The sequence below is a fragment of the Bos grunniens genome, chromosome 12, assembly GCF_055505025.1.
Source record: "Bos grunniens cultivar Pamir isolate PY7600 chromosome 12, Bosgru_T2T1.0, whole genome shotgun sequence".
Classification (NCBI taxonomy): Eukaryota; Metazoa; Chordata; class Mammalia; order Artiodactyla; family Bovidae; genus Bos; species Bos grunniens.
Genome location: NC_141176.1, coordinates 36,142,842 through 36,163,371, shown reverse-complemented (window position 1 = coordinate 36,163,371; position 20,530 = coordinate 36,142,842). Strand labels below are relative to the sequence as shown.

Sequence of the window (20,530 nt, the reverse complement as noted above, 5' to 3'; positions counted from 1 at the left end):
AACAGTGTCTAAGTGTCAGAGCCACCAAAAAACCCAAAGAGGGAGTTCAGAGAGCCTCCAGGTTGAACAGGTGGATATTCAGGGAGGGGGGACACCAGAGGGCAGGAAAGCTCCCTGCCTCCCACATGTCTCCTGTGTATTTCTTCATCCTGCTGTTGATTGGAAGTGAAACAGGAGGGAAGGGCACAACCTTTAAAACAATGACACAGCCCGAGGACACGACATAAACAGATAAGAACCTAAGATGGCAGGGAAGTTGACTTCCACTAGACCTTGAGCCTTAGTGTGTGAAAGTCAGTCACTCAGTTGTGTCTGCGTCTTTGCAACCCCATGGACTATACAGTCCATGGAATTCTCCTGGCCAGAATACTGGAGTGGGTAGCCTTTCCCTTCTCCAGGGGATCTTCCCAACCCAGGGATCAAACCCGGGTCTCCCACATTGCAGGCAATCACTCTAACACATCAGCATGCTAAGTGACACACCCCCAGGCACCATGACAGTCCCCATCCCTTCCCCAAAAGAGCTGGAATACTCCTCCCACTCATTAGCCTATGAAATTACCCACCCCTATTAAATAAGTAAGGTGTTGCAGTAGTAAAGAATCTGCCTGCAATGCAGGAGACCAGAGTTTGAACCTTGGGTCCAGAAGATCCCCTAGAGAAGGAAATGGCAATGGGCTCCAGTATTCTTGCCTAGAGAATTCCACAGACAGAGGAGCCTGGCGGGCTACAGGCCGTGGGGTTGCAAAGAGTCGGACACGACTGAGCACATGAAAGCTAACAACGCTCTACCCTGGGGTGGCTCTCGCCTTCTGAGATGGCCTGCACTCTGTCTGTGAAGTGTGTTTCTCTCTAAATAAATCCAATTCCCTATCACTTTGTCTCTCACTGAATTCTCAAGGAGACATAAAGAACATGAGCTTCTTAAGTCTCAAAACCAGGTGTGTGATCTCAGTTAAAAGACCATGGGTTCAAGTCCCAAGCTTGAGTTGCTTGTTTGCAGTAGCCCTAATTCCATTTGTAAAAAACCAGTAATCCACTGGGGAATTGGTCTCCTGAGCCTGGGAGCCACTCTAGCCAGTAAAGCAAACCCAAGAAGGGATGGTAGGAACCACAGCCAGTAGGTTGGGAGCACAGATGACAACTGGACTGAGCTGGAGTCTGAAGTGTGAGGGGTGGGGCAACCCTGTGGGATGGAGACCCCTACCTGCTGGACATGATGCTGTCTCAGGGCTGAGCTGAGTTGCAGGACACACACTGGGGTCAGAGAACAGCTTGGTTTGGGAAAGCCCACACATCAGGAGTGGAGACCAGAATCTCAACTTTTAAACATGTGGGTTGAGAATCTTTTGTAAAGAGCCACATTGTAGTATTTTAGGCTTTGCAGCCACATGAGGTCTTGCCTTGTGGGGGTCACTGTGAGAATTCATATGGTAGGATCACCAGGCTGAACTTGTCCTGATGTGTAGGACTAGCTCTGTCTTGTTCATCCACGTGTCCCTGGTGAGTGGCACGTGCCTGGAAACAGAGATCTGTGCGCCAAGTCCCCCTCCTTCCCTAATGGCACAGAACAAAGCATTGGGGAGTGTTTAGCTTTATGGTGGTTGTTTCATTTTTTGCTTTTTGTTTCTTTCAATTGATGTTTCATCGGTTCTTGTTCAGTCACTCAGTTAGTTGTGTCTGACTCTTCACGACCCCATGGACTGCAGCACATCAGGTTTCCCTGTCCTTGACTATCTCCCAGAGTTTGCTCAAACTCCTGTCCATTGTGTTGGTGATGCCATCCAACCATCTCATCCTCTGTTGTCCCCTTCTCCTCCTGCCTTCAATCTTTCCCAGCATCAGCATCTTTCCAGTGAGTTGGCTCTTCACATCAGATGGCCAACATATTGGAGCTTCAGCTTCAGCATCAATCCTTCCAGTGAATATTCAGGACTGATTTCCTTTAGGATTGACAGGTTTGATCTCCTTGCTGTCCGAGGCACTTTCAGAAGTTTCCAGCATCACAATTTGAAAGCTGTTTCACCTAGTCACCAGCTACCTGCTACTCTAGTAAGAAGCAACTTTACTTCTCTGGGTTTTGGGTTCTTATCTGCTACACAACAAAGTTGGCCTAAGGTATGTAATTTCTCAAGGCCTAGAGCCTGACATCATGCACTATACATTTGTCTTCTCAAAGAGCCAGTGATATACAGCATCTTCTGTTACACAAAATGCACATTCAAATCAATGCGCACAGCTATGCCCCCAACCAGGAGAGTAACTACCTGACAAGGCCTGAGATGATCAGAGATGGCATCATAGCAGGGGCAACCCGTGAATTAGTTTGTCCTTCTGTCTTTGGTCTCCCAGTCTCAGCCTTTTTCCTTTGGTTCTTATTCTTTTTGTTCCTGAGGTGGTCCCTAAAACGCCACCCTCTGTGAGCTCAACGCTCAGCATCTGCTAAGTAGGCACACTCTCACACCTCAGACAACACTTATCCCAGTTAATCCCAGTCCTGCCATACAGAGCAACAGGTAAGAACACACCTGAGGACCTCAGGACCTCTGTGCCCGCAGGGGAGGTGCAGCTCCTGGGCATGTGGCACAGAACCATTCACCAGCTCACTCACTCGGGCCGCAAGTCAAGGGTCTACACTGGATTCCTCCAGCCCCCTCGCACATCTCTACCCCCGGAAGTCTGTCCTCACAGTCTGAGCCCCTGCTGTGGGGTAGATCCACGTCTCACTCAGCCTGGCTTCACCGGCTCCGAGGCTACGACCCCACAGGAGAAGGAGGACCCCAGCCTCGAGGGCTCGAACAGACGGGTTGAGGCCGCAGGGCCTCCGCATGCTCAGGGGACTCACCTGAGGCTGACCAGCGCGTCGGTCACCTGCCGAGGCTCGATGTCGAACAGTTTGACCCTGAAGCCCGCGCTGGCGAACAGCATGGCCCAGCTCCGCCCGATGAGCCCGCTGCAGGGAAAGAAGGCAGAGGCGCAGGTCAGCTGGAAAGTGGAGCCACTCCGCGCCAGCCCAGTGTCAGAGCACACAGCGTCCTGTTACTGAAACACCTGATGGCTTACAACTCCATGTTTTGACAGCAGATATCCACTTAAAATGTTGCTTCCAAAAAAAAAAAAAATGTTGCTTCCACACAAGAGGTCCTGGGTCCTCACTGCAGTGCCCTCCAGACCCGGGGGGAAGCAGGGAGGGGCAGGGCGTCCACACACCGGGGACCCCCAACTGATCAGTGTTGGCGGAGTTCTGGACCTAGAGAAAAGAGACAGCATCTCCCCCGCCTTCTCAGTTTTTCCTACCACCACCAGCACTCAAGATGATGATGTTAAAACTGTACACATCTTACCTCTATTAATCTGAAAACAATCCCACAAGGGGATGCTATTATATATATCTATATATTTCATTATGTATTTGACTGCACCAGGTATTAGTTGAGGCGTGCAGGATCCGGTTCCCTGACCAAGGGTGGAACCCAGGCCCCTGTATTTTGTTGAAACCCAAGAATGAAATACAAAAACGTTATCAGGTTTTAGCAGCTAATTCACACTTCCAAGTCACCTATAGGGTTGAGAGAGAGAAAGACAAGAGGTACAGGAGGGGAGACAGGAGAGAGAAAGGGGACAGAGGGGACAGGAGGGGATAGGGAGGGGGGAGGGAGAAGGGAAGGGAAGCAGGGCCACCCCAGAAGTGGAGATGGCTGCTTCCTGAGGTGTTAAAGGTGTGAGAGGTTCAGTCAGTCAGTTCAGTCGCTCAGTCATGTCCGACTCTTTGCCACCCTAGGGACTGCACCATGCCAGGCCTCCCCGTCCATCACCAACTCCAAGGGCTTACTCAAACTCATGTCCATCGAGTCGGTGATGCCACCCAACCATCTCATCCTCTGTCGGCCCCTTCTCCTTGTGCCTTCAATCTTTCCCAGGATCAGGGTCTTTTCAAATGAGTCAATTCTCTGCATCAGGTGGCCAAAGTATTGGAGTTTCAGCTTCAACATCAGTCCTTCCAATGAATATTCAGGACTGATTTCCTTTCGGATGGACTGGTTGGATCTCCTTGCAGTCCAGGGGACTCTCAAGAGTCTTCTCCAACACCACAGCTCAAAAGCATCAATTCTTTGGCGCTCAGCTTTCTTCACAGTCCAACTCTCACATCCATGCACGACTACTGGAAAAACCATAGCCTTGGCTAGATGGACCTTTGTCGGCAAAGTAATGTCTCCGCTTTTTAATATGCTGTCTAGGTTGGTCATAGCTTTTCTTCCAAGGAGAAAGCGTTTTTAATTTCATGGCTGCAGTCACCATCTGCAGTGATTTTGGAGACCAAAAAAATTAACGTCCATCACTGTTTCCACTGTTACCCCATCTATTTCCCATGAAGTAATGGGACCAGATGCCATGATTTTAGTTTTTTGAATGTTGAGTTTTAAGCTAACTTTTTCACTCTCCTTTCACTTTCATCAAGAGGATCTTTAATTCCTCTTCACTTTCTGCAATTTCTTGCAGTCAATCAACTTAATTCCTTGTCAGCCTCCCCTGGGGAATTGGAAATAAACTGACTCCCAGAGCACGGCTCCTTTGCACAACAATCAGAGCTGGAGAAGGGCAGAGTGGACCCTGAACAACAGGAGCTGGACTCCCAGGGCCCACCTAGAAGCAGGCTTTTTAAAATGGTAAATCCTACAAAACTTGGGATCTGCAGTTGGGTACCACTGATGCAGAGGAACCGACAGTAAATTACCCTAGCTTCTCTGGTGGGAATGGACAGGTGGGTGCCCTCCACCTGCCAGTGGTCCAAGGGTCCCCTGTACAGTCAACTCTAGACTCCACTGAACACTGCTGGGTGCTAGCAAGCAGGCCAGTCTCAGCCTGTGGTTGATACACACTTGACCGTGACAAAGGCTGCAAAGCAAGCAAGGTCACCACGCCCAAAACAAAGTGCACTTTCTTCTATATTTTATATCCCTTCAGGAGGCAGCCAGTAGCCCTCGTGCCTGGAAAGTACACGGGCACAGGTAAGGCCACTGCTCCCTGCAAGGGAAGCTGACAGAAAGCACCCTGACCCCTTCCTCGAAGGGGCTTCAAGGACGGGCCCGGACAAGACTTATTCTTGGGACGCGCTGTGACTGGTCAGGCAGGCCAGCCCCTTGGCAGTGCAACCCGACACTGAGCCTCCCAGAAGGTGTGCCTGATGACCAACAAGAAGTACCGACCAGTGGGTACTTCGCTATGCCAGCTTACCAACGGAAAGGTGCACGTGGACGCCTTCTTTAAAAAATGAAAACTGCAGGAGTTTTAAAAGAGGATGGAGCACCAACCAGGAAACCGTGGATGGGACTTGAGAGGCTAACCGACACCCAAGTCCCAGAGAACCCGGATGCCCTGAGGATAGGGCGCCCTCGCCATGCAGGAGGCGTGAATCTGGATCCGGATCGCGCAGTGGGTCCCCACCCCTCCCCGGCCAGGCGGGGTCGCCCAGCGACAGCCTCAGGCCCGAGCACACGAGACCCTCCCGCCGCGCCCGCGCCCGCCTGACACAGATCGCGGCCCCGCCTCTCCTCTGCGCGCCCATCCCTCGGACGGGAAAGGAGACAACACACCTGTGCGGATCCGCGGCCCGACAGCCCTGCGTCCGCTCGTAGCGCCCACTGCCACCGTCCCCGCCCGGCCCGCATCACCCAACTCCGCCCGCAACCGCATCGCGCAGCAACCGGGTGCCGCGGGGCCCGAACAGAGCTGAGCCCCGCGCCGTAGCCCGGGCCGGCCCAGTCCTGGGGAGGAGCGCTGGGGTCATCGGAGCCGCGCCGCCAACCCCCCGGGCGATGACGACCGCGCCCACCTGCTACCCTCCCGGGCACGCTGGTTCGAGCTCTCACCTGCCGACCACCGCCACCCCGCCGGGCGCCGAGGACCCTGGGGACGCCATGGGCCGCGCGGTGCCCAAGGAGACAGCTGCGGCGCGCGCCACCCGGGCACTGGCTCCGCCCGCCCCGCGGCCGCGACAGGGCCCCGGGGCCTGGCCCCGTGGGTGGGGCGCGGGCGGAGCCTCCACCTCTCCACGCCCCGCGGGCGCGCAGGGCTCCGGGCGGGGCTGCGGGGCCGCAGGGCCTGCGGGGCTGTGGGCGGGGCGGGCGGGGAGCTCAGGACTGGGCGGGGTGGGGGCAGCGGCTGAGACCATCGAGCGTGCGGAGCACTCTCCTCCCTCTCCCCGGAGCGTGCACGGAGGAGGTGCCGGGAGCGTCACGTGGATGGGAGCCCGGTGGGAGAGCTACCCCTTCGGACTGTAGTGACTCACTTTGTTTTGGTCAGTTCCCTACTGAACCCCCAAAGTCCGTGCACAAGGAGGGGAACACCTCCAGACCAGGACAAGGCGCGACCGCTAAAGGAACCCCCAAATTTACCCCTGGAATTCCTTTCCCGTGTGAAGTCTTAGCACCACGTCCGGGCGCACGAGCTCAGGCCCCACTGCTGGGTTCACACTGTCGTTGGTTTCGAGGAAGACCCGCCTTTCTCCACAGAGGAGGCCGAGGCCGGGGAGCCCTGGGACGGCAGACAGGAGGGCTGGGGGGCGGGAGAGGGTGTCTGCCACACTGGAAGGCCTGGACCCCCCTCCCAGAGGCCGAGCTGGTCTATCTTCCAGGAGGAGGAAGTGTCCCCGCGCCGCCCCGGGCTCTTTTCGGAAACAGAGCGGAGGAACTGGCCGCACGTGCCTGTGACCACGCTGTCCGCGCAGCACCAGAGGGGGCAACACCAGCCATCCAGGTCAAGGCAGCGCTCCAGCGGAAACGCGTGACCCTGACCGGCAGGGCCCTTCCTCTGTCTTCCCCAGCCCAAACGGAAAGAGGAATGTCAGAGCCAGAGCAATTTCACAAGGTATGGGTCAGCATTTGAAAAGGCATTCAACTCACTTAAGAAAAAAGTGAAACAGCAAAGATGTCCTCAAGATAAGGCTTTAAATGTTGAAATAACTATGCGTGGGGGCTTAGTTGCTCAGTCCTGTCCGCCTCTTTGTGACCCTATGGACTGTAGCCCACCAGGCTCCTCTGTCCATGGGATTCTCCATACTGGAATGGAGAATACAGAAGACTAGAGTGGGTTTCCATTTCCTTCTCCAAGGGATCTTCCCCACCCAGGGATCCAACCCATGTCTCCTGCATCGCAGGCAGATTCTTTACCAGCTGAGCCACCAGGGAACCCCTCACATAGCTCTTTGGATTTATAATGAAGCCCCAGCTCCTATGCTGCCTTCACCACAAATTACCCGAAAATTTGTCTTCTTTTAAATAGCCCAAGCCCCACTTCCTCTCTGAAGCTGTGACTACTCGACCGGGTGATGGGTGACTGCCCTTTTCCTAAAGCATCTGAACTTACTGCAAGCACCTTTTGGTCCACTGAGTCATTCATTCACTCAAGTTTCTATCATAAGAGCCACTGTGTTCAGGTCAGCTTAATGTTTAGTCTTCAATTAAATTGTAGACTTAAGGTTAAGAACCATATCTCTTTTTCTCCTTACTAAGCACATACTGTTTTTTCTTTTTAATATGTATTTATTTATTTGGCTGTGTCAGGTCTTAGTTGTGTTATGCGGGATCTTTGTTGCAAGGCACAGACTCTCTGGTTGTGGCATGCAGGCTCCGTAGTTGGCCCCTGTCACCACCACCTTCTCCTTGCTTTGCCCCATAATGAACCTTGTCTGCTACAAGCTCCAGCCGTGTGGAATTGTTTGGCCTCACTTGCCTTCAGTAATACAGGGAGGGCAGATGGGCCTGGGGGATGGGGGGAGCCCCACTGCTCCTAGGGGGTCCTCCTGCTCCGCAGCCACGGAGCACCCTATCTCCCCAACTTGGGCCACATTGGACTCCAACGTAACAGCCATCTCCTGGCTTCTATTCAATCCGTGACTTTTTCCTAGCTCCTTAGATTCCTCAGAAGGAGTCAAATCAGTTCAGTTCAGTTCAGTCACTCAGTCGTGTCCAACTCTTTGTGACCCATGGACTGCAGCACGCCAGGCCTCTCTGTCCATCACCAACTCCCAGAGTTTACTCAAACTCATGTCCATCATGTCAGTGATGCCATCCAACCATCTCACCCTCTGTCATCCCCTTCTCCTCCTGCCTTCAATCTTTCCCAGCATCAGGGTCTTTTCCAATGAGTCACCTCTTCACATCAGGTGGCCAAAGTATTGGAGTTTCAGCTTCAACATCAGTCCTTCCAATGAACAACCAGGACTGATCTCCTTTAGGATGGACTGGTTGGATCTCCTTGCAGTCCAAGGGACTCTCAAGAGTCTTCTCCAATACCACAGTTCAAAAGGAGTCAAATACTCTTCCTCTATCTCCCAACTCTCAGTTCTCTGAGTGGTCTCTTTCTGTCCACTTTTCCCTCTGTCCACCCACAGTCCTCGTGGCAGGTAGAAGAGCACAAATGGCTTCTCACCCCCACCCCCACCATCCCTCCTCCGCCTCCTTTGAGTCCAGCTCCCATCCTTTACCCCAAGGTTAGTTAGGGAACCAAAGATCTAAACTCTCCTGACAGCTTACTCTGGAAAAAGTGATCTGTGGTGAGGATTAGGGTTAGTTAGCAATTCACCTTTAAAAATCTGATGTCTTAGAGTACTGACTGTAATTCCCAACGTAACATCTTGCTATGAAGACCACAGTTACAGGTCAGCATCAGAAAGGCTCACAGTCAGCTGTTGGGGCTCCAGAGTTGGCCTGCAAGGGCTTCCGTCTCAGATTCTCCATTCCATACTGTGTGATCTGGACCAGTTCATTCATTCCTCAAAACTTAATTTCGTTTTCTTTTTTGCCACACTGTGTGGCTTGTGGGATATTGCTTCCCTGACCAGGGATTGCACCTGTGCCCTCGGCAGTGAGAACATGGAGTCCTATGTTCAGACCACTGGACCACCAGGGAAATCCAAAACTTAGTTTCTTCCCCAGTAGAACGGGCACGATAAGAGCTCACTCTGAAGGTGGTTACTGTATTCATTGACGTAATGCCTTTTAAAACACGGGCAGTGTTGGCTGACGTGTGTCCACACAGTTCTCCATGGCAGGTCTGCTGTGTACTTTCCCCATGGCCCTTGGAGCCTCCTTGCAGAGCTGGGAAGTCATTCTACCCTCACCCCAACAGAGCGCCCAGGACTCCCAGAGGCTGAGGGAGATACTGAGAATCTTGGATCAGAACTTTTCTTTCCAGTTAAGGTGCCCTGAGTTTTATATTTATCCTAAGATTGAATAGTGTTTCTCAAAAGATTTGAAATTTGAATTTCAACTCTGAATTTATAACCTCAGGAACAGTCTCCAGGAACATCCAAAGGAATTGCAAGATCCATGCAAAAAAAAAGTACCTCAAAATTAAAGATTCCTCTCTATTTCCATAAATCACATTTATACCCATGGTCCCATGAGGCCCAGGAAAGCTTAAACTATGCTATATTATCCATACTATATAGCACGTGTAATATATTGAAACTGTTATCTTAACAAGGAGTCGACATTTTAGAAGCTAGAATTTCAAAATATACCCTAGATAATTCTTTTTCCTTTTCTACACCTATTAAGCTGCATTAGTTCATTTTCACCAATAATAGAGGGCTGACTTTATACAGGACCTTGAGCTATTTCACATCCTGAAAGATGATGCTGTGAAAGTGCTGCACTCAATATCCCAGCAAATTTGGAAAACTCAGCAGTGGCCACAGGACTGGAAAAGGTTAGATTTCATTCCGATCCCAAAGAAAGGCAATGCCAAAGAATGCTCAAACTACTGCACAATTGCACTCATCTCACACACTAGTAAAGTAATGCTCAAAATTCTCCAAGCCAGGCTTCAGCAATACGTGAACCGTGAACTTCCTGATGTTCAAGCTGGTTTTAGAAAAGGCAGAGGAACCAGAGATCAAATTGCCAACATCTGCTGGATCATGGAAAAAGCAAGAGAGTTCCAGAAAAACATCTATTTCTACTTTATTGACTATGCCAAAGCCTTTGACTGTGTGGATCACAATAAACTGGGGGAAATTCTGAAAGAGATGGGAATACCAGACCACCTGATCTGCCTCTTGAGAAATCTGTATGCAGGTCAGGAAGCAACAGTTAGAACTGGACATGGAACAAAAGACTGGTTCCAAATAGGAAAAGGAGTACGTCAAGGCTGCATATTGTCACCCTGCTTATTTAATTTATATGCAGAGTACATCATGAGAAACGCTGGACTGGAAGAAGCACAAGCTGGAATCAAGATTGCTGGGAGAAATATCAATAACCTCAGATATGCAGATGACACCACCCTTATGGCAGAAAGTGAAGAGGAACTCAAAAGCCTCTTGATGAAAGTGAAAGTGGAGAGTGAAAAAGTTGGCTTAAAGCTCAACATTCAGAAAACGAAGATCATGGCATCTGATCCCATCACTTCATGGGAAATAGATGGGAAAACAATGGAAATAGTGTCAGACTTTATTTCTGGGGGCTCCAAAATCACTGCAGATGGTGATTGCAGCCATGAAATTAAAAGACGCTTACTCCTTGGAAGGAAAGTTATGTCCAACCTAGATAGCATATTCAAAAGCAGAGACATTACTTTGCCAACAAAGGTCCGTCTAGTCAAGGCTATGGTTTTTCCTGTGGTCATGTATGGATGTGAGAGTTGGACTGTGAAGAAGGCTGAGCGCCGAAGAATTGATGCTTTTGAACTGTGGTGTTGGAGAAGACTCTTGAGAGTCCCTTGGACTGCAAGGAGACCCAACCAGTCCATCCTAAAGGAGATCAGCCCCGGGATTTCTTTGGAAGGAATGATGCTAAAGCTGAAACTCCAGTACTTTGGCCACCTCATGAGAAGAGGTGACTCATTGGAAAAGACTCTGATGTTGGAAGGGATTGGGGGCAGGAGGAGAAGGGGACGACAGAAGATGAGATGGCTGGATGGCATCACTGACTCGATGGACATGAGTCTGAGTGAACTCCGGGAGTTGGTGATGGACAGGGAGGCCTGGCGTGCTACGATTCCCGGGGTTGCAAAGAGTCGGACACGACTGAGCGGCTGAACTGAACTGAGAGCAAGTAATGAGCTATTTCACACCTTTGTGTAAGTGAGAAAAAGACACTTCCTCCTCAGGATACTATATTCCCATCTGCTTAAAATTGTCATGCTACATTGATTTTTTAGAACAAGATAGTTTATTGCCATCTTCTGGGAAATCATTTTTATTATTATTATATTTCCTGCTTATTTAACTTATATACAGAGTACATCATGAGAAATGCTGGGCTGGATGAAGCACAAGCTGGAATCAAGATTGCCAGGAGAAATAGCAATAACCTCAGATATGCAGATGACACCACCCTATGGCAGAAAGTGAAGAACTAAAGAGCCTCTTGATGAAAGTAAAAGAGGAGAGTGAAAGAGTTGGCTTAAAGCTCAACATTCAGAAAACTAAGATCATGGCATCCGGTCCCATCACTTCATGGCAAATAGATGGGGAAACAGTGGAAACAGTCGCTGACTTTATTTTTTGGGGCTCCAAAATCACTGCAGATGGTGATTGCAGCCATGAAATTAAAAGATGCTTGCTCCTTGGAAGGAAAGTTATGACCAACCTGCTGTTGCTGCTACTGCTAATTCCCTTCAGTTGTGTCTGACTCTGTGCGACCCCATAGACAGCAGCCCACCAGGCTTCCCCGTCCCTGGGATTCTCCAGGCAAGAACACTGGAGAGGGTTGCCATTTCCTTCTCCTAGACAGCGTATTAAAAAGCAGAGACATTACTTTGTGAACAAAGGTCCATCTAGTCAAGGCTATGGTTTTCTAGTGGTCATATATGGATGTGAGAGTTGGAGTATAAAGAAAGCTGAGCGCCAAAGAATTGATGCTTTTGAACTGTGGTGTTGGAGAAGACTGTTGAGAGTCCCTTGGACTGCAAGGAGATCCAACCAGTCCATCCTAAAGGAGATCAGTCCTGGGTGTTCATTGGAAGGACTGATGTTGAAGCTGAAGCTCCAATACTTTGGCCACCTGATGTGAAGAGGTGACTCATTGGAAAAGACCCTGATGCTGGGAAAGATTGAAGTCAGGAGGAGAAGGGGATGACAGATGATGAGATGGTTGGGGCATCACCGTCTCAATGGACATGGGTTTGGGTGGACTCTGGGAGTTGGTGATGGACAGGGAGGCCTGGTGTGCTGTGGTTCACGTGGTTGCAAAGAGTCATACACAACTGAGTGACTGAACTGAACTGACTGAACTGATAAGCACCAAATCTGTGATACCCAATATGCGATGTGTTCCCTCCTTGTGCAGTGCCCAGCCTGTATAATCATATGTGACAGAGGCTGTGAGGAGTAAAATATTGTCTAGGGAAATTCATGTGCTTGATAGTAGCTCTGTCTGGAGAGATTGTAACTCCTTGTCAGAAAGGTAGGATTTCATAACCATTATAATCACTATGACTTGTTTCCAAATGATTTCTGAGTTTACCCAGAGAAGATGTCATTCAAGGATTTTATCTTTGTCTGGGCTCAGGATTCTGGGGGTGGCAGGAGGCTCAGAAAACTGAAGATAAGGGGCTCAATCAATTAGGACCCTCACCCTGAGTGACCCTTGACTTTACTGGGGTTTTAGAGAAAGTCCTTTATCTCCATTCCAAAGGCATTACTGGATAGAGACACATTTGCAATAAAAAAGAGAGATTCCTATTGCGTTTTGGCTCAGTTCAACAATTCTATGTACAAGCCACCTCAAAGAGACAAAAGCCTGGGAATTACCTGGTCGTCCAGTGGTTTGGACTCAGAGCTCCCACTGCCCTGTCCTGGTTCAATCTCTGGTCAGGGAATTAAGATCCCACAAGTTGCATGGCTTAAAACACACACACACACACACACACAAAACCATCTTCCCCCTAATCGCTCCCACGTCCCCCTGGAATTAAACAAACTCACCCAAAACATGAACCAAATGAATGTGATGACTAACGATGTTTCTGTAAAGTGATATTTGTTCTTCACACGGAGAATTTTGAAGAGCACGCATCAATGTGACAGTAATTCATTTCTCAACATTCTGTACTGTATTGTTATGGGTATTTAGCAGAATTTACTGACCAGGTCACTGATGATACTTTAGGCCATGTTCTGGGCTTACAAACATCTGTAGTTTATTCCAGTTGATCCTGGTGGTGCGTGAGGTGAGTTTAATGATCTCTGCATCCTGTACAGGTACAGAGTCTATGGGCAGGTCCTCCTGTGATGATGGAAAAGTTCTGCACATGTGTCTCCAGTACACACCTGCTGAATGCAGCCAGTGAGACTAAGGAACTAAACTTTATATTTGATTTAATGCTGCTTACCCATCCTGCTCTATCTTACAGGAATGCCTTATTTCTCAAGACTCTCCTACATTTGAACGAATGAATGAAAGAATGAACAAATGTTACTATTAAACCCTGAACACAACTGACACAGAGCAATGAAAATATTTATGCTGACAATAGAAAGCACTTAATTTCACTATTTCAGGTCATTAAAAATACCCTTGTACAATATTCTAAAGGAGTTTTCGTTATTTGAGCATACTTGTGTTTGTGTGTGTGTGTGATTTTGGATGAGAGAATGAGTGTTTATTTTGGATTGGATAAAAAGTTATAGGTTTTTCTCCAGGCCACGTTCCAGCCTTCACTGATCCTACTTTGGAGCTAGAAAGCTAAATTCCCATCTGTTATTATGAAACTGACTTAATTACAGAGTCATGCAAGTAGAAAAAATCCACATGTTCTACTAGGGAATAAGGCTTTTTATAAGCAAGCTGTTATGCAAGCAGAAAGGGAAAGTCAAGGCAAAGGGAATTTACTTTGCACACATGCTGCACAAGCTGCCCTTTCAGAGCGGGGCCTTGGTGAAGCCTGAGCATCTTGGGTGCATGGCGTATGCAGCTCCAGCAAGGGCTTTCTGAAGAGACCCTCACCCTGGCCCACTTTGCTCCAAGCTCAGCCTGGACCACGGGGGCAGTGATCAGAGGCACCTCAGTTTGCCTTTAACTAGTTTCCATCCATAAATGTTTTCTGAACATTTATTATACTCAGTATAACTGGATGTGAATTATTAAATGTGTTTGAACTCAGATAAACAAGCTTTGTGCGTTAGATGAAAGAATGTGCATCTCCGAATATTTTATCGAAGCTGTCTGCAATCCTTTGCAAGTAAATATTTTTATCTGAGTATTTTTTTAACTTCCACTTTTTTCTCTCTGCCCCATTCCCCTATGTTAATCAACAATCTCCTTTCATACTGAACACGGATTTGTTACCTTAAATCTAGGGCACTCTACCGACTTAAAAGTGAGAGATTCATGTGAAGAAAAATCTTATTTTTGAATTTAAATATTAATACTAAGGAACTTTCCCTTAACAATAGTTATGTAGTTATTATATACACACACGTATACATATATATACACACATATATATATAGTTAGATGTGTGAGTGTGTGTGTAAGTGGCTTCAGTTGTGTCCAACTCTTTGTGACCCTACAGACTGTAGCCCACCAGGCTCCTCTGTCCATGGGATTCCCCCGGCAAGAATGCTGGAATGGGTTGCCATGCTCTCCTTCAGGAGATCTTGCCGACCCAGGGATTGAACCCACATTTCTTATGTCTCCTGCATTCTGGCAGGTTCTTTACCACTAGCACCACCTGAGAAGCCCCATAGTTACATAGGTAACTATGTAATGTCATGGTTTTTGGCAGTTATTATACTCAGTATAACTGGGTGTGAATTATTAAATGTGTTTGAACTCAGATAAATAAGCTTTGTGCATTAGATTAAAGAATGTGCATCTCTGAATATTTTATCGAAGCTGTCTGCAATCCTTTACAAGTAAATATTTTTATCTGAGTATTTTTTTAACTTCTAATTTTCTTTTTATACCACTTATTATTATACCACTTCAGTATTCTCACCTTGAGAACCTTGAGAACAGTTTGAAAAGGCAAAAAGATAGGACACTGAAAGAGGAACTCCCCAGGTTGGTAGGTGCCCAATATGCTACTGGAGATCAGTGGACAAATAACTCCAGAAAGAATGAAGGGATGGAGCCAAAGCAAAAACAACACCCAGTTGTGGATGTGACTGGTGATGGAAGCAAGGTCTGATGCTGTAAAGAGCAATATTGCATAGGAACCTGGAATGTTAGGTCCATGAATCAAGGCAAATTGGAAGTGGTCAAACAGGAGATGGCAAGAGTGAACGTTGACATCCTAGGAATCAGCGAACTAAAATGGTCTGGAATGGGTGAATTTAACTCAGATGACCATTATATCTACTACTGTGGGTAGGAATCCCTTAGAAGAAATGGGAGTAGCCATCATGGTCAACAAAAGAGTCCGAAATGCAGTACTTGGATGCAATCTCAAACACAACAGAATGATCTCGGTTCATTTCCAAGGCAAACCATTCAATAGCACAGTAAAAGGTTGCCATTTCCTTCTCCACCCCAACCCCTTTGATGAAAATAATCAATAAACAATTTATAATAGGAATAGAAAAGAGTTTTGTTTAAGCCAAGCTGGAAGACTATAACCTAGGAGACACAGATTCAAGAAGCATCTGTGGGCAGGTGATGGTTATAGGCACAACCTGAAGTGTCTCACACTGCCTTGTATATTACCTCTTGATATCAACCAGTTAATGAGCCTGGTTTCTGTGGTGTGAATGGACAGAGGGTAATTCACAGTCCGATGTCCATTTATTTTAGAACAGATTGAAATTATTGGCAGGTTCAAGTTAATTTGTAACTTCCATGTAAGAAATCTTTTGAGCCTAGCACAAACCGTCCACCCAGAATTTAGGGTCTAACAATCCTCCCCAAAGGCCCTGAGGTTGACTTCTCCGGCCTTGGCTGGTGCCAGTTAGAGAAGCAGTGCTTTCCATGTTAAGAAATATGACTCTCACTGATGTGGCTCTGGAGGGAGGCAGCATAGGACATTCAATGCAGAATATGCAAAATTAGGCCTACTCAATCCTTCTCTTGCACATTTCAACCCAAAGAGAACCCCTGGTCAAACGCCCTGTGGAATATAGGTTAGTAATATGTCTTACAAACAGTAAAAGATTTAAAAGAGTACATGGAACTTCAGTGACTGTATTTTCATGACATTGAGTGGTGACTATCCCCTTAATAAGTATTAAAAAGGATGATAAGCTTTATTGGTCGTGTTGTTAACCTCAGGAAAGACTTGGTCTCAGTTATTTAAAAGATGAGAGAAAAAAAATTTCGATTTACATTTTCAGGCTAATTGGCTTCTAACTTTTATGGTTAAATAAATTGCCACGATAATTTTAAATATTTAACAGGCAATCACTGCATTTCATGGTATTTTTCTGGGCAGAAGAGGTGAAAGGTCTTCACAGTGCCTAATAAATTACTTATTAGATAAACTAAGTGTTGCCAAGCTGGAGTGGGAACCCAGTGGTGATAACACCTGTACTTTATTTAAGTACACCCAGTGGTGTACTTAAATAAACTTTTATGAATAAACAGTAACTATAAAACTGTTATGAGGGACTTCCCTGGTGGTCCAGTGGTTAGGAATCCACCTTACAATGCAAGGGTCACAGATTTGATCCCTGGGCAGGGAGGATCCCACATGCTGCAAAGCAGCTACGCCCGTGTGCCACAGCTGCTAAAGCCTGCACACCTAGAGCCCGTGCTCTGCAACAAGAGAAGCCACCACGATGAGAAGCCAGCACCCCACAACTAGAGAGTAGCTTCCTCTTGCTTCAGCTAGAGAAATCCCATGCAGCAATGAAGACCCAGAACAGCCAAAAAATAAATAAATATATAAATCTTAAAAAAAAAAAAAAAAGACCTGTTATGAGCTCTGATACTGGTAGATCCACAGGGCCTCACATACACCAGGTGTTATGGACCAAATCCTGTCCCCCAAATTCAAATGTGGAAGCTCCACCCCCAGGATCCCAGAATGGGACAGTATTTGGAGACAGGGCCTTTAAGGAGGGATTAAGGAGGGCCTAAAAGGAGGCCCTGAGTGCAGGACTTAATCCAATCTGACTGGTGTCCTCATTTTTACTTATTTATATTTTGGCCACACAGTGCGGCCTGTGGGATCTTAGTTCCCTAACCAGGGATCAAACCTGTGCCTCCTGCATTGGAAGCGCAGAGTCTTAACCACTGGACCACCGAGGAATTCCTAGCATTTGACTTAAACACAGCCAACTTGTGTTCTCATCTGGGGCTTTGACCCAGGAGGGAGGCAAATAAAGGACAGGATGATTAGAAATGGTCCACAGGGGCTGGAACGAAACCAGGGCCCAGTGGGAAAGCAGGACATGCCAGAGCCCAGAGCACAGCTGTGTGACCACACATCCACCCGCAAGAAGGCAGGTCTCATGGTACGGAGCCAGCAGGAACCCACAGCAGCAGACTAAGTGGGGTGGCCAATTTGTTCTGCTTTTCCTGGGATTTTCCTAGCTTGACACTTGAAAATCCCACACAGGTCCTGAGCAGACAGTGAGGGCAAGTCACGGCTTTGGCCACTCTCTTCTGGGGGATGGTTTTGGCTGGGTCTTACTGCCTGATCCGCTGTTGTTTGTCCAAACCTTGCTCCTTAGCTTCTCCGACAATTCCGAGTCACCTGATACCTTTCCAAAAAATTCCTTTTCTGCTTCAGTTAGCAACAATTGATTTTTCTTGGCTGCAACAAAGAATCCTGAGTCCTGACCCCTGAAGGGCCTTAGACTTTGTTCACAGGTCAAGGCCAGGAGGGACAGAGGGCTCCAGAAGGTTCTGAGCAGAGAGCGATGTGATCAGATTTTCACTGCAGGATGATCATGTGGAGAACAGACGGAGTGACAGCGAGAGAAGATGGGAGTGAAGAGGCAGTGGGGAGAGTCAGGGGTTAAGGAAACTGGGCAGCATGACACGGTTACCTGGCCTCTGGGTGGGAGGGGACAGACACGAGAATCTGTTCTCTCTGGAGCTTATATTTTAGTAACACAAGTTATGTGACCTTAGCATGTTGTCTGGCGATGTAGGCATGTGCTTAATAAGTAGTAGCTTCATGACAACATTTGAAACGAAAGAGATGATCCTGCACACTCTGGCAAGTAACAGTATTGTGCTTAAAGGGTGACCAAGTTGAAACGAACTTGAATCTGTTTCTGATTTAAAACAAAACAAAGACAATTGAGGGAGCTGGAAATTTACAGTCGGGAGATCTAAAGACATAATGAAAATGGAAACACAGCGACTTGGGGGCTCTGCAGTGTTCAGCAATTAATTCACCAAACACGCCGTGAGCAGCGGCTTGAGCCAGGCACAGATACTCTCAAGAGCGCCTCCCAGCTGATGAGCTTAGCTGGTGTGTGACTGCGGCAGAAAGCACCAGCTCAGGGACAGGAGCTTACTGTTCACTGCCAGCGAGAGCCTCGACTTCATGCCCCCTCAGCCCACTTGCCTCCTGAGTCCCAAGGGGGTAGCCCAGTGCTGCTGCACAGGCAGTGAGTTTGTGTCACAGCTGCTGCTGCTGCTAAGTCGCTTCAGTCGTGTCCGACTCTGTGCAACCCCATAGACGGCAGCCCATCAGGCTCCACTGTCCCTGGGATTCTCCAGGCAAGAACACTGGAGTGGGTTGCCATTTCCTTCTCCAATGCATTAAAGTGAAAAGTGAAAGTGAAGTCATTCAGTCGTGTCCAACTCTTCGAGGTGGGTGGGCCTCGTCCAATCAGTTGAAAGACCTAAGAGGAAAGACTGACATCTCCAGGGAATGTGGGAGTCCTGCTTCCAGCTGCCTTCAGACTCAGCCACAACATCAGTTCTGCCCTGGGCCTCCAGCTGCTCCCATAACCTCAGAGTGGATTCCTTAAAGTCATTTCTCTCCCACTCAGTCTCTATGGAGACTGTATTTTGAAAGAATTTTGTACAGGAAGGGCTTCCCAGGTGGCAGAGTGAAAAAGGACCCGCCTACAATGCAGGGAGATGCAGGTTTGTTCTCTGGGTTGGGACAATCCCCTGGAGAGGTAAATAGCAACCCATCCCAGTATTCTTGCCTGGACAATCCTATGGACAGAGGAGCCCATGAGGTCGGGAAGAGTTGGACATGACTGAGCACGCACACACGCATGCACTGGAAGACAGATCATTTCCTCCCTCCAGTGCAAAAGGCAGGTTGGGCTCTCTGGCACAGTAGAGATAATGTCTGCCTCCAGGGCAAACGCTGAGCCCCGTGCTGGCCTATAGTTCATCACAAGACTGAGGTTTCCTCCGTTTAGGGTCCTTTAGCTGTGGCACACGGAGAAGGCAATGGCACCCACACCCACGTTATGGAGGATAATCTGCTTTATTCAAAGTCTACTGACCTGCCAGGACACCTAAAAAACACCTTCACAGCAACAACTTGACTGGTGTTTGACAAAAAACTGGGTACCATAGTCTAGCTGAAAATTACAGTAACCATCACAATGGTCCAGAACAGAAACAAGACACTCATGGAGAACTGTCTCCCCACATGTACTTAAAGTCTGTTGTTGCTCAGTCGGTCAGTTGTGTCTGACTCTTTGTGACCCCACTGACTGCAGCACACCAGGCTCCTCTGTCCTCCACAATCTCCTGGAGTTGGCTCAAACTCATGTATTGAGACGGTGATGCCATCCAACCATCTCATTCTCCACTGCCCGCTTCTCCTTTTGCCCTCAATCTTTCCCAGCATCAAGATCTTTTCCAATGAGTCGGCTTTTTTCATTAGGTGGCCAAAGTATTGGAGCTTCAGCTTCAGCATCAGTCCTTCCAGTGATTATTCAGGGTTGATTTCCTTTAGGATTGACTGGTTTCATCTCCTTGCAGTCCAATGGACTCTCAAGAGTCTTCTCCAGCACAATTCAAACTTTAAAACTTAAAGTTTAAAAGTCACTAATTACTGGTGTCTTTAGACGCCTCCTTGCCGATTTATTTTAAGTAGGAGAAACTTTAATGATGTGAACCAGTTATTAAGTCCACTCCTCATTCTCTTGCTGAGCATCACACTGAGGTGATGGGCATTATGGCCTTGGGCTGACTCAGGCCACCCCCGAGGTGTCCAGGGCAGGAACACACAAGACAGGACCACGAGGTGCGGGAGGCCCCCAAGAGCCTCCCGGGCTCCAGCTGGTTCTGCAAGGAGAACCGCAGGGTGGGGCTGGGGGTGAGTCCAGACAGCCAGCGCGGCCCTGACGCGCTTTCAGGACCCACGGGCTAGTGCCGCAGCCACCGGAGCTTTCCACAGCAACTAGCACCACCCGCCGGTGACCCGGCCTCCGGCTGAGTTCATCAGGATCTAGAAGACTGTGGCTTCCTTGCCTTCCGGTTCCCCGTGCCGGATTCCACCATCCCCGCCGCCTCGCTAGGACCGCCTCTGTGCGGCCCCTCCTCCTGCCCACTTCCACGGGACCGGCCCCGCCCCGCCATCCAGGCCCCGCCTCAGGCCCCGCCCCCGCCCTCCAGGCCTGTCTCTCTTGCTCTAAAGGCTCGGTCCCGCCCTCTCGCGGAGC

The 20,530-nt window shown here is 48.5% G+C and overlaps 1 protein-coding gene across 2 annotated transcripts in view; it reads right to left on the bottom strand.

Annotated features, from left to right (window-relative positions):
• The window catches only part of CRYL1 (crystallin lambda 1), a 56,487-nt gene extending 50,516 nt beyond the window's left edge, over positions 1-5,971 (bottom strand). Inside the window, exons 1-2 of one of the 2 annotated variants that reach the window (XM_086329802.1) lie at positions 5,871-5,971; positions 2,846-2,953 (exon numbers count right to left, since the gene is read on the bottom strand). In XM_086329802.1, the coding sequence (XP_086185928.1) occupies positions 2,846-2,953; positions 5,871-5,920 (158 nt within the window). In that variant the 5' untranslated portion in view covers positions 5,921-5,971. Of the gene's footprint in view, positions 1-2,845; positions 2,954-5,235; positions 5,538-5,870 lie in introns of those variants that run through there. The other variant, XM_086329803.1, reaches the window with a different exon arrangement.
• Between the last annotated feature and the right edge of the window lie 14,559 nt (positions 5,972-20,530).